The 15,257-nt window shown below is 36.4% G+C and overlaps 1 protein-coding gene across 1 annotated transcript; it reads right to left on the minus strand.

The window, feature by feature from the left end:
• Positions 1-1,085: 1,085 nt before the first annotated feature.
• LOC113273769 (CDT1-like protein a, chloroplastic) lies at positions 1,086-3,791 on the minus strand. The gene is made up of 7 exons (XM_026523384.1): positions 3,556-3,791; positions 3,348-3,467; positions 3,041-3,257; positions 2,050-2,733; positions 1,695-1,896; positions 1,512-1,602; positions 1,086-1,368 (listed from the first exon to the last, which is right to left on the minus strand). Exons 1-7 carry the CDS (start codon positions 3,741-3,743, stop codon positions 1,311-1,313), a joined length of 1,560 nt encoding a protein of 519 aa, XP_026379169.1. The 5' UTR covers positions 3,744-3,791; the 3' UTR covers positions 1,086-1,310.
• Positions 3,792-15,257: the final 11,466 nt, after the last annotated feature.

A 15,257-nucleotide genomic window follows, 5' to 3' on the forward strand; every position in this document is an offset into this window, starting at 1 on the left:
TTGATTAACTATAGTTAAAACCATTACTATACTACAAATCCTTATATATTCTTTTTTTTAACAAAAAATTGAACTTACCATTTTAATGCTGGAGCTAGCCGCCATTAGGGTTGATGAAAAAACATGGTGAGAAATGTTGTTGATGGTCACTATATGTATAGTTGACTATGCCTCAAAAAACGACCGTTATAACAACGGTCGGGATCTCTCACCGTCCGTTCAAGAATCCCGGCCACGTGTAAGCAATCTAACCGTTTAGGATACTGTGGAAATTTTCGATTTTTTTAAGTGCAAAGTAGACAAATTGCATTACACGTGCGTGTCACGTATGCGGCAAATACGTTGAATCTAGACATGAAGGATATATAAGTCATTTTCCCACACGTGCGGGTACACATGTGTGCATTATTGACTCTTTAACTCTGCCTGACGGGAAATATAACGGATTGGGGCATTTTGACTTTATTTTTAACGTCCGGGGCATTTTGACAAGGTGACCATCGAAATTGGGGCATTTTGCCTCTTTGCCCATCTGAAGAACTACCAATGTTTCAACATTCACTCATGTTTTTTTTCCTGGAAGCATTTGCAAGTTGCAGAAAATTTAATCTCAACAGCCAAATGTATTAGAATTTAACAAACGTGCACCTGTATTCGAGTATTGGGGTGCTGCATATTATCGTTTAGAGATGCATTCAATAAATTTAACAAACATATCAGAATTTAACAAACGTGCACCTTTCTGCGATTTCTCTATAGCAGGAACCACACAATATTGCTTCATGAACAAAGACATGCAAATGAGGCATGCTGATAATTTTGGTTGTTACTTAAGAATGACAACATATTGAAGCCGAGGCACATTACACACAATGTCCTCATAAAGAAGACAATCCTTCGCAAGGATTCACAAGTTCCAAAAATTGATAGTCAGTAAAATTTTCATCTTGGCTCAGTGGTCAGGTGTAGTTAGTTTCACAGTGCATGCTAACCAGGAGATGGTAACAAATAAAAACTACAAAAGATTACTTCTGATGTCACAGATTTTAGTAACAAGAGCAAAATACATAAATCTTTCTGTATAATCGATCAAAAATATGTATTTCTGTATGTGGTGTATTCACAAGTTCAGTATCCACCAAAGTATAAGAAGATTACATGAGTATAGATAGAGCCAAAACAAGCTCCCAGCAGCTAGAGCTTCACCATGGCACATGCACTAATCAGAAGACAGATGTCCAGGAGATCAATTTCTGAAGAACAAAATCAGCACGAAGCCACGTTCAAGGAAAAGCGAAGAGAGCACCAACTTAGATGGCTTGGGCAAGTGTTTTTCGTAATTCGTCAGTACTTCTCCGCTTATTGATGCTGCAAAAGAATCCATTGAAAATGTAATGTTAAATACTGGACCATGGTTTGGTTCTTCTAGATGCAAACCTCAAACGAAGTAAATATCCTCAATCAGCACTGAAACAGCTATACAAATCATGCTATGAAGTAACAAAGCTTACCGTAAAAGAGTATCGCCACTAGATGCCACCACCTCAGAAATCCATTCTGGAAGTAACTCTTTTAGAAGTGCCAACTGTTCTTCAGTTTCTCCTGAAATACCAAGAACCTCAAGTTAGATCATACTCTTATTATTTTAGAGAAGATATTGATTATCATAATAGTTGTAGAATCAAGGGTCTTACTTCTATCAATTACATCAATGTGGTTTGCAGTTATTCTTTGTATAACTTCCTCTTTTGTGGCAACACTGCGCTTCATTGAGTTGAATATGAGATGGACAATGTCAAACATTTTCGGAAGACTGGCAATCATCCTTTTCCTCAACTTTGCACGAGAGAGGTCTGAGTCTTGCTCCTCCATTACCCTTTTCTCATTCTCTTTTATCTGAAAAAGAACAAACTTAATTAATCATCCAGTGGGATTACAATGAAATACTGACTTCAGCACTCAAATGTTTAGGATGATCCTACTTGAAATGCAAGATAAGGCTTAAAAAAATCTCAAAGTGATTCTTAGCGAGGTAGAGTGTTGAATTACCAAATGCACAAGCTCAGTCCCAAGAAGATTCTTTAGACCAGTCAAAGAACTCGCCTCCTCACTTATCTTTTCCATGGGATTTGCCTTCTTCACGGGAGTATTAAACAACAAAGACCTGTTCCTAGGTGGACGACGAAGCAACTTGCTTGGTGACTCAACTGAATCATCTTCTTGATGCATGTGTCGTCGCTTAGGTGTGGGCAAATCAGGTGTGACAGTCATCATCACCCTTGCTGGAGTGGATATGACTTTAGCTGGAGTAACTTCAAAGACACCAACATCTTTTGAATAGCAATCTTCAATTTCCTTAGATTTGATTTCGGAAGAAGCTGTGAAAGGGCTTGGAGGAGGTGTTTTTACTGAATTTAGAATATTTATCGAGTTGATAGTACTGGGTAGTTTAGAAGAATATCTAAGAGGAGATGACATAGCTGAACAAGGAGATTCCTCCTTTGAGGTTTCACATAAGGCTGAGGTTGCTGGTGCATTTGAGGTTGAAGGTTCTGAGGAAATTGATAGTAGGTCTGTCTTTTCTGATTCTAGGACTGGAACCTTGGCCGAGAATCGCCTCTTGAAAGAACTTGGTAGGACTGAGGCCGCAACAAGATGGGCAACTTCACTGGTGTTATCTTGCTTTGTTAGGTTAAATAGTTGAGGCAGTATTCCCTCTGGAACATCATCATCCTGACCAAAGAAACACTGGTCAGCGACACAAGTAAAACTGACCCCAAGTCTACAATTAGTAAGAGATTGAGCCATTTAATGTAGAACTAGTATGGAAGAAAGCAATCTGGAGATTGCAATAGATATGAAGGGAAGAAAATAGAAGCGAACAAGAAGAAATTATAATATTGCAGAGAAAAAGAGTTGTATTTTTTCTTCAATGATAATAATGTGTCTTACCAGAACTAAGATACTTAGAATAGGAAAGTTACAGAACTTCTAAAAAGTGAGAGACTAGGAATAGGTAACAGAACTTCGAAGGGAGTACCTGAGGATGAGATTTTAGAAAGTCTTTAAGGCGGGATCGAAAGACCTTCTCCAGACTTGAAAACCCCTTCCCAGGTTCATAATTTTGGGGCAAAGAAATCAAAAAATCTGACTTCTTAAACTGAGTTAACTCGTCTTGTTGTATCGTAACCTTTTCTAATACTATCTCCTCTGGTAATATATACTTGATTTGTGCTAAATTTGCAGTAGTAAATCTCCTGAAAACCATAAACCACTAGAAATCAGAAACAAAGAATACAAAAATGTAAATCTAAAAAAAATGAAATGAAACAGGCAAAAGGAATTACCTTTTTGTTAGAGATTCAACGCTGCGTGAAACATTAGTGAATGTAGTCATTGTCCGTCTCATTCTCAGTAATCTGATTGATTTTTCCATACTCTTAAAGAAATCAATCAACAATTCATACCTGATTGAAAATGAATCCAAAATTAGTAAGCATTACAAAATGGATAAAACAATAATGTGAAATCAAACAAATCAAAATCGAATCTTACTTTTCTGGGAGTGTGATTGGGTTTTTCTTTTTAGGTTTAGAGACAGGTGTGACTGGATTCATGGAGGACGATTCTTCTTCTTTCTTAGATTTACTTGCCATCATATACTCCTTCAGATCTTTCACAGATCGAATCTTCTTCTGCTTGAAGCTTTCAGAAATTGACGATGGAGCTGAGGCTTTTTTCATTTCTAAAAATTTATTTAGGGATCTAATATCAGTCTCAGGTACAGTAGAAATAGAAAATAAATGGAGGGAATAATCCCTAAACGATGAAGACAAGATTATAGATATAACACAAAAATTGGCGGGAAACAGTGTTAAGATGGGCGCCAAATCTGACTTGGCATCCACGTGGTAAGCTTCCTCCCGCCTAAACTCCCCCGCCAAATGACATGGCATTTATTACACTTAAATGGGCCTCATAGTTTCAGTCCGTGAGCGCTATACCATATGGAAAAGTGAAAACTACATGGAGACCCATTCTCCCAGACTTTTCTACTATGAACACCACGCTCAGAAAAACAGAGGCGCACACCCATTTTCTGGAAGAAAATTATTCTCAAACCCACAATTTCAAAAATTATGTTTTCGTCTGTTTTAATGGTCGAATTACACTTCTTCTTCAGTTCTTTTTCCTGTTCCTCCAACTGTGAAGTAATCGTTAAAATCTCTGGTGCAGGTTCAGGATTTGTCTCACAAGACCTTTATCTTCATGGGTTCTTTAGTGTTTCGATCAAATTATCAGCAGATTATACAGCCGGGGTTGTCGTTGCCTTCGATGAAGAAATCAAGTTAGAACTGGAAGATGGTGATGCTGTTAATGTTTGTGATTAATCTCTTCTCTGTTGCTGCATCTAGGGTTTGAAATTGATGCTGCTACAGATCGAGAAAAAGAGAAGAGTTGCTCAGAAATTGAAGCTCGGATTCTGAATCTGCTTCTGAGATTCAGATGGAAATGGTGGTGAATTTTAGTTCAAAGCGACGATTTGAGAAACAGATGATTAATAGAAAAATGGTGGTTCAGATGAATTTCAAGGGTTAGAAGATAATCTGCTGCTGTTGTGAATTGGGGGTTTTAAGTGAAGAAATATGAAACTGGGTTTAGTGTTTGAGCAGTTGAGGAAGAGAATAAACTGAGATGCTCATGTCACTGGATTCATCATTGTGTTGCTGCTGGTGATGACTTGTAACCGATAGTGCTGTCTCAATATCTCCAATAGTTGGACCTGAGTAGAAGCTGTGTTCTGGTGGTTGTAGTTCAATTTGCAGGTCAATTTGGGTATCGAAATGGTGGCTGCTGTTTGGTGAAGATGTCAGTGTAATTGAGATTTGTTCATGAGCAGAAGCAATGGGTTTTTGAGAGCACTTCGATTGCAACAAGAAAAAGGAGATGTGCCTGTGCATTGGTGGTTTTGCAGCCGAGTTTGGAGCTGAACTGGGTTCGATTTGAGCTGATGTTTCAGCAGTAAAATGTTGCTTCTATACAACTGAATGATGAACTGTTTACAGGGATTCGAATTGGACTAGTGTTGACAGCGGTGTGGCTCAAGTTTGTAAGGGTTTGGTCAAGTTTTTCTCAGGCGAAGGAGCTGGTGTTGCTGCTACGTCGGAAGTAGAGCTGTTGAATAAAGGGCAGTTCAGGCAAGCAATGAATGAGGCTGGAATGACCAAGTCTGGGACTTATTGATGGTAGTATAAGTAAAGATGATGAAATAAAGGGATAGGTGTTGTTGGTTGGAAAGCTACAGATGTATTGGTGTTGTTGTTGTCCATAATGGTCGAATAATCTGTTATGCAACTCTAAAAACAGTTGCATAACCTGTTATGCATCTACAAAATTTGTTGCATAACGTGTTATGCAGTCCGAAAAATGATTGCATAACACGTTATACAACAACATTTTTGTTAGTATGAACCAACAAAAAATAAGGTTGCATAACTTGTCATGCACCTATAATAATATCTACATAACATGTTATGCAGTCGTGAAAATGGATGCATAACCTGTTATGCATCCGAAAATATGACTGCATAATGCATTATGCATCGAGAAAATTGTCACACAATCTTTTATGCATCGAGAAAATAGATGCATAACATGATATGCATCCGTAAATATGGATATATACTGCATTATGCATCAATTTTTTATACTCAAGAAGGGTGCGAAAACAATGGGTACATGACTTGTTATAGATGCATAACTTTGCTATGCAGTCGAGAAAATGGTTGCATAATTCGTTATGCGTCTGCATAATGCGTTGTGCATCCTTTTTGGTGGCTGCATAATGGTTATGTATCAAGTTTTCAAAAAATTTGCCTAAAACGATGATCACCTCCGATTTTTTCATGAAAAACAAAAATTTGATATTGTTGTTTGTAGTCGTTGCGTAGCTCTCTTTAAAAGATTTCCAACCATATAAAATTTGTAAATTTCTAAGGTGCGGATTTTTAGATATGTTATGTCCAAGTTGAGTTGCCAATTATACCCCTGATGCATAACTCAGTCATGCAGATGCATAATTCGTTATGCAGAAGTTTTTAATAATTTCATATAAATATGGGTGTCACGGAAATAATTATGGGTGTCACAGTACCCAAAATTAATTGTGGGCCTGAGATTGAGAATATTTTTTTTTTGGGTCTCCCCCTAATTTCCCCTACGGAAAATTTGTTGTTTGGTCCTAGGTCCAAAATATTAGTTATAGCAGGGTCCAACCGGAGAATAATCTTAGCTTAGGGTCCATATTTGTTTAAAATATAGAAAAGACATATTTAACCCCTGGTGTCGAGCGTGTCAAATAAATAAGAAAATGATCATTTAACAAGACCAAGACGTAAAACAAAAACATAAAAAGAAAAAGAAATAACATAAACTTTTGGACAACTAGATTCGCACTTTCCTCCTCCAAGTTACAAAATTTACCATTGACATTAGTTACTGGAATCCTCTTTTTTCAAGAATCCTCACAGTAGGCAGTAAATCTGGACATGCCTCCCATAACATAAGACAAACCTTAGTGGAATATGCTTAGTGCCACGAGTTTCCAGCTTTCCCTACCACCCTTCCAGCTTTCCCTACCACCCAACGAGCCACTACTAGCCGAAACACTCCCTACTGCTCCACTTCCGTTGAACCTTATCCCCCAAAGCACCAACAGCCTCATCATAAGAAATGTCGAAAATGTCAGATCCAATTCAACCTGTCCTCTTCGAGTCTACACCAACACTGTCAGCAGCGACCTCATCATTATGAGGCACCACTCAAAATCCAGGGAATTGAATGAGGCACAATTGTTAGTACAACATATATGTACTGTTTAATGACTACTCTGCAAAGTAGCTTGAGAGATTCCACTGTAGTGTTAGTGGCTTCATGGGCTTCACGAGTAGTGTATTCGCAATGTAAATAATCTGTGTTTAATTGGGGCACATAATATGTATTATAAAATTGGTGCAACAAATATGTACTCAAAACAAGAGCATATTCTGTCTGCATTAGAAAATGATGACAATATGTTGGAATCTTGCAATCAGCATGCTAGTTAGCTATCAACAGTGGTGCCGCAAATTAAATTACCATGGTCTACAAGGGGAAACACACCCTTGATCCCATTTTCGATTTCCAGTTGCATAAAATGCTAAAAAAAATTAAGAATATGTCACCATGCTTAACTACCCTCAGTAAAAACCTATGCGTTACACCTTCATGCAAATTTACATCTAGTTTGTAACTAATCACTGATTGTTAATCATTACCTGACCATCGGAACCAACGAAAAAAATACTTTATTATGAATAGGAGAAGATGCCAAAGCATTGACATTACCCTTGTGGCAAAGAATGTGTCTGGAAAGGAATTTTTTGTTCACCGTCCCAAAACTGTACACTACCAGTACTATCTCGGCTAACCACGGTACTGTACCTAGAAGAAAAAAGACAATGATTAACGACTGCAAATCGAAACAAGACAAAATCAGTACATGATTGAATATTAAACAACTTCTGCCGAAGCTTTTTGTTCCTGCAATACAAACGAAATGGCAATATTAAACAGTCGAGATTTGGTACACAAGTTAAATCAGTCTTATTGGTAACCACACAAGTTATTGAAGTCTAACACTCAATGCAAAGTAAAACTTTGGGATTCATCTAGTGCAACTGAAAGATCCGTAGTGCGATTACAAATCCACAACGCCTAACACTAGCTACCCAAATAGCAAAAAACGAAATGCGAAATCCGACAAAATTAGTAATTAAGAGTGCAACCTCAGTCAGATTGTCTAAACTATTTTTTTTGGCTCCTCCAATATATTTGATAAATAACACATAACAACATTTATACAGTGATTTTTTCTTGAGTGTGGCCGGTGGCGATTATACACTGAGAAGTATCACAGTACATCATTTATACACTTATTTTCTCAGGAGTGCAGCGCTTATACACTGTGATTTTCTATTAAATTATGGGCCAAAGGAGGTAATCTCCGTAGCTCACCAAATACGACAATTTTCAATTATGTACTCTATAGTTATACTGCAGAGAGACCAGAGGTGCTTACACCCATGTAATTCACAATTTTTATTTTTATGAATACGAAAATTGTATTCGGAATTTCTTGTTTGCAAGGTGGCTTGGCAAGCTACTTTCTCAATTATTACATGCATATGCACCATCGGCTAATGAACATGTTATCGAGAACTTAAAGAAATGCTTCTAAAAAGAGTATTTAGTTATGTGCAAGTGTAATCAAAATAAGATCAAGTGGCAGATACAATAGTAACAAATGGAAATTGATTTTTAGGAGTACGTCATTTATGTACTATGAAAAATTCTTATTCCCCGATTCATAGAATGCCAGCAAATCTACAAAATTTCATAGTAACATTATTGGTATGTTTACACAACATAACCTATGCGTAATGCAAAGAAAGGAAATTCTTCTTGTCACAACGGTCAGTACATATTAGCTACACTCATACTTTCATTGGATTTTAAACATCATAACAGGGATTGCATTCTAAAATACAACTAATTCCATCTAAAACCTTTGCATAATGCTAAGATAACAATTCTTCCTTTCACAACTGTGTCAGTACATATTTGCTACACTCATATTTCAGTGGATTTTAAGTATCATAACAGGGATAACATTTGAAAAGATAACTAATTACATCTAACACCTATGCATAATGCGGCACAAGCACAAATCAGGCTAATGTAAATTTCATTTTGGAAAATGGTGCACTTGTCTTCACAATAGAGAGATGAGTCTGTAGTAAATCATGGTGTACTGTAATTTACACAATAAGAGAGAATAGACTTACATATCTTGTAGATGTTTTCTTTAGATCTCTTGTTTGTTCATCAAATGCTTGTAAAGTCTAGTAGCACCACCACCTTTTGAGTACAAAATGAACAACACCATCAACACCATTAATGAAACTGAATAGAAAAATTTTAAGTGAAGTCGTGGCGAAGATCTCAAAGATCTAATTTAACAAAACCAAAAATTACCAAAAATCAAAAAATAAACTCAATATAATCCTCTGAATATGAAATCAAAAACAACAATATTAGAAGCACTACTGTCAGCTAAATCATTGACAAGGACCACTACTCAGTCATTGGTTTAAACTACTCCTGACAGTAATGAAATCTGTACATGTGTATGAAGGCTTCGCCACATATAAAGTTAGGAAGTACGAAGTACATCGTTTATGCAACGATTTTCTCTTGAGTGTTGAGTTTTCAGCAGTGCAACATATATATACATTGTGTATTTTTAGCAGTGCAGTGTATATACACTGTGACTATCGAATGTAAGCTAAACGAGGTTTAGGATTGTGGAAACATTGGCATTAACATATGTACAAGGTTAAACTAGTACTCCATAACATTAATCTTTCACGAAATAACTACCATTCTAATCAAATTTCTAAATATTGTAATTATGGGCGAACCAGTGTATGAAAGCTTGTCCTATACAAGTTTAGTAAGCATTGAGCTGCTGCTGCTGCACTTTCATATCCATGTAGAAGGCATTTATGCAGGAGCTACAAAGACTATCTCTCCATGCCTGTAAAAAAAGAAAAAAATGCAACATCAGAAACATCTAAAATCTAAAAATTCAAGTACAGTTGTTATGCATTGTTACAAAAATCCAGTACAGCTGCTATGTAGTGTATGTTCTACTCTAGTCTCAAACATACTGCGTTGGGTAGTAGTGTGAAGACGGGTATGCAGTAAGAAGAAAAATTACTTCAATAACAAATCCAGTATAGTTGTTATGCACTGCTCAAAAATACAGTACAGTTGTTATGTATTGTATATGTTTTATTCTATAATTTTGAACATACTGCATTGGGTAGTAGTGTGGAGATTACCAGCCTCTGATTTTTCAGTAAACCAAATATACTCACATCAAAAATTAACTCGCATGATGGGTACTATACTCGCATAAAAAATTAACAACAATTTCAGAGCCAAAAGCACAAACATATACAACCAACAGAAACATAGGAATATATCAGAACCGAAACACTTTCAATTCAGTATTTCATATGTACTGCTAGATCATATGAATTAACTGAGTATAACTATGAACACAACAGAATTACAAGCAATTATTTTCAGTATTCCATATATGTACTTCTGATTCGTAAACTAAAAATCAACTGCATGTCAAAAATAACTTATAAACCTATGAATCTAACAGAATAAAAACAACTCTATTCCAGTATTGGATACAAGTACTTCAGGATCAAACAAAAAAAGTAATAAAACAATGAATATAACAAAATTAAACCAGTTTTTTTCTTCAGTATACCGTTTATGTACTGCAGAATCAAATAATCTGTAACAACAAACAATCATGATTTTAACAAAAAAAAAAAGAAACAAAAAACAAAATTATGGCTATATTACTGAATAATCTAAACAATAACAATTTTTGTTCTCAAATCAACACATCAATTCTTCCTATAACGTTTCAGTGGCCAAAGTGAGATCCATTAATCCACTACCAAACGTAACAGATCATTACATCGAACCAATTCACGGATCAGCAATCAAACATCCAAAATTAGATCTATTTTACTAGACTGTAACTAGTAGATCGAATCCAACAAATCACTCAAATTTCAGTAAAAATCAATTAATTGATGATAAAAAGAACTCGAACAACAAAGAAGAAGATACTGAAAATATCAAAACCCTAAGAAAACAATAAAAAGAAGACTAAATTAAGAATCTCACCATTTTTTAGGGTGTTAGAAATGATCAATCGAAGGAGATACAGAGGAATAAATCTAGGGAACAAAATCTTGCGCGGAGAAACTGATTAATCGATCAAAGACCTCGTAAGAATCTTCATCGCAAGTCGCCAGAGCTCTTCAAATCGAGAGAGACAATAGAGAAAATGAAGAATGATGAATTGTGAATTGGTCTGTAAAGTAGAAAGGTTATTTCTGATATTTTTAAATTACACATAAATGTTCCCGCACGTGTACAGGACCTGAGATTAAAAAGTTGGGTCCATTTTACTGTTTTCTTTTTATTATGGACCTCTGGTTACTGGACTTTAATGGATGGACATGCCACTAATCAATACTAGAATATTGATACCTATAGGTAATTCCTACATACCATTTTGCACTGAGAATCTTCACAACTTCGCAGCCGTAAGACTTAGCCCCGCCTTCACAGTGGTCATGGTCTGTGAAGCCTCCGTAGGACTCAGTTTTAAAGCAAGTGGATGTCAAGTTGTGAACCCACCTACGAAATGACAACTGTTTTAAAGCATGTAGATGTGACTGTATGGCCCTACCTATTTGCACAACAAACTGGTATTAATCAGACTCTCTCAATTATTGTATAGGTTTCTTCGTTTGCAGGAGTTTTTAAATTCCTGCCATTTTTTGGGGCGACCCTAAAAAAATTAGGGTCAATTTTTTTATTTTCAACCCATAGTCAAGGTTAAGGAATGTCCAAAAGATAGAAGTATACCTTAACGCCCTTCCGTAATCGGGAGTTATTTCGTGTCCGATTGTTAATATTAAATCGGTATTTAAGTAACACAAAGATACTACCGATTGATATAAATTTGTGCTAAATGCGCATTTGGGGCTACTATTAATCGGAAGTTAACGATAAATTCATTTAGTACCGATTATAGGCTCAATCAAAATTCAAAAGAAGAAAAGGATTTTTGTAAAATTTCATTTTGGGGCTACTCCGTATTCGGTAGTTATATAAACTATTTTGACTACCGAATATGGTTGAATATTTGCAAAGAGAGTCATGTACAATCGGAAGTCAGGATGTTGCCTCATTTACTACCGATTACAGGCTCAACCAAAATTCAAAAAATAGATGATTTTTGCAAAATCACATTTTGGGGCAACTCTATGTTCGGTAGTTATGTGAACTATCTTGACTGCCGATTATGGTAGGATTTCGGTAAAGAGATATACTGTATAATCGGAAGTCGGGATACCTTCATTTACTACCGATTATAGGCTCGACCAAAATTAAAAAAATTGAGGATTTTTGCAAAATCACATTTTGGGGCAACTCTATATTCGACAGTTATATGAACTATCTTGACTGCCGATTATGGTAGGATTTCGGCAAAGAGATCTATTGTATAATCGGAAGTCAGGATAACTTCATTTACTAACGATTATAGGCTCAACCAAAATTCAAAAAATTGAGGATTTTTGCAAAATCACATTTTGGGGCAACTCTATATTCGGTAGTTATATAAACTACCTTGACTGCCGATTATAGTAGGATATTTGCAAAGAGGGCCACTGCATAATCGGAAGTCAGAATACCTTCATTTACTACCGATTATAGGCTCAACCAAAATTCAAAAAATTGAGGATTTTTGCAAAAACACATTTTGGGGGAACTCTATATTCGATAGTTATATAAACTACCATGACTGCCGATTATAGTAGGATATTTGCAAAGAGAGACAATGTATAATCGGAAGTCGGGAAACCTTCATTTACTACCGATTATAGGCTCAACCAAAATTCAAAAAATTGAGATTTTTTTCAAAATCTTATTTTGGGGCTACTCTATATTCGGGAGTTAAATAAACTAAATTCACTATGGATTATGGTAGCATTTTAGCCAAAGGTCTTCTTTAATCGGGGGTCAAGATAAAATTTTTTACTACCGATTATAGGATAATCAAAATTCAAAAAATAGAGGAATTTATTTTGGGAATACTTTATAATCGGAAGTTATATGCACTAGATTTACTCACGATTGTGGATTAACTTCCCGATTGTGAAGTTATCTACCAATTGGAAAGGGTAGTTTGACCCCTAATTTTTTCGGGATCGCCCCTAAAACTGTCGGGCTTAAATTTCTACTCGCTGATCAGAACAAAGACACAATAATATGAGTCTCCTACAATCAGTTCAGCAACTGATGATGTTTCTGCATCTCTACTCATTACCGTGCCTTTTTCTTTTCTTATTTCTTTTTGTTCTACAAGTGTTTGTTATCCGCCGAAACTTCGGAAACCTTCATCAAATAGGATCACTACTCCAGGGCTCGTTCCATGAGTTGTCTAAAAAATACGGACCGATCATGCTCTTACATTTCGGTCCATCACCAACTCTTGTAGTTTCATCTGCAGATATGGCAATAGAAGTCTTGAAAACCAAGATCTTGTTTTTGCAAATAGGCGTTTTAGTTTTGCTGGTAAAGCTCTTCTCTATGGATGCACTGACATTGGTTTCTCATCCTACAATGAATACTTGAGGAAGGATGTGGCCTTTTGAGTTTTTAAGCATCAAAAGAATTGAGTCTGTCAAGTTTAGCTGCTCTCTCAAATCAGTCAAATGACATAATCTGTTGGTGTACTCTTGGCAAAAAGTATGAAAATGGTGACCACAAAAGGTTTAGTGAATTGCCACACGAGGTGACAAACCTATTGGGGGTTGTGTGTTTCGGAGATTTGAAATTTTTGGATGTTGTAACTGGAAGCTGAAAATGTTATCCCAAGAAGTGGATGCATTTCTCGATCAAGTAATAGACGAGCACCTAAGTAAGCAAGAAGGTGTTAATGTAGAAGAAGATACTTTTATAGATATTCTGCTCGCAAGCCAGACGGAGCACCTGAACCTCACAAGAAACAATGTGAAAGCCATTCTACTGGTTAGATATCTCTCTCGCTCCCCTTTTTTCTTTCGTTCTCTAATTCTCATGCTTAAATACTTGGATTCATCCTCAACAACCTTGACATGGGCGATGTCAGAACTAATCAAGAAGCCAACACTGATTAAGATGCATTATTAAAGAGACTATGCGTTTACATCCTCCTCTACCACTTTTGATTCCACGGAAAAAATAAAAGGTTATGATATCCCACCAAATACAACAGTCTTTGTTAATGCATGGGCAAATTCAGAGGGACTTGAAATTCTGGAATGTTTCGTCCAGAGAGATTTGTCGACAACCCAATTGAATACACGGGGAGCAAGGATTTTGAGTTTATGCCATTCGGGGCTTGGAGAAGAGGGTGCCCAGGCATACCATTTGGTGTTTTGGTTGTTGAGCTTGTTTTGCTAACCTCTTATTGGGAGTCCGGTTTTCACTAATTCGTTTGGGAATCTATCCTATAACGGAACGGAAAAAAAATTAACAAATCTATTCTTATTTAGAAAAAAACCGTTAAATTGTTAACAGCCGGAATTACACATGCGTCAATTTTAGATTTTTAGCCTTGGGCATTTTAGGATTTGATAGCAGGCGCTTTTGGCAGGTCAGAATTGTTCCAAATTCCAATCCTTTTGGCTCGTGCGTATGTCATATTAATCAGTATCGACTATCTCCCCATGTAGGAGTATGTAGAGTTTTAATGAATTTCCTGCGTGCTAATATCATTGCATACTGCAGCATAAAATCATCATCTAGAGGATGTCATGCAGTGCGGTTGTGTTAATTTTATGGAGCTGGAAATGAAACCTTTACAACGACGTTAAATTTTGTAGCAATAATCATTGTGACATGGCGAACATCACTGAACATTTGGAACCTCGGGATGGAAGGAATAAGTAAGAAGATTTCATGAATGTCAGACCCACACAACAAACAATTCAGGGTAAAACAAAATTTATCGATACAACTGAGATTTCTATATCAAACATTTCGCTCGAGTGCCGCCCAATAGGCTCTCTATAATTCGCCACGATCATGATTTGATGAAACAAACCCAACGTCTCTGAGATTCTTTAATCATACATTTTCATCCCCAAAAACACATAAATGTAATCGATCTTCACTACATTTCACTCGGTATCTCTTGGTCTCCCCGCTTCTCTCTGCTTTCAGTTTCATTCTCTACAGATAAGACAACTCAGCCATTCTCGTATAAATCATATGGGTGAAAATGTACACGAGTAACACCACACATGTGGTATATTAACCATCTAACGGTTTCTTTCTCTCTTTAGGATAAATTTCTTAATTTTTTGAGTTAGGGGATAGATTCCCAAACCAATTAGTGAAAACGGGACATATTCCCCCTCTTATTCTGGTTTGATTGGGAGCTTCCTGATGGTTTCGACTATGAAAACCTAGATATGACTGAAAATTTCGGTATGAATGTCTCTAAAAAAATCCCTCTCTGCGTCATCGCTGTGCCTCATTTTACGCACTGTATTTTTCCGATGTCGTTT

Source organism: Papaver somniferum, chromosome 4, assembly GCF_003573695.1.
Source record: "Papaver somniferum cultivar HN1 chromosome 4, ASM357369v1, whole genome shotgun sequence".
NCBI classification, from domain to species: domain Eukaryota; kingdom Viridiplantae; phylum Streptophyta; class Magnoliopsida; order Ranunculales; family Papaveraceae; genus Papaver; species Papaver somniferum.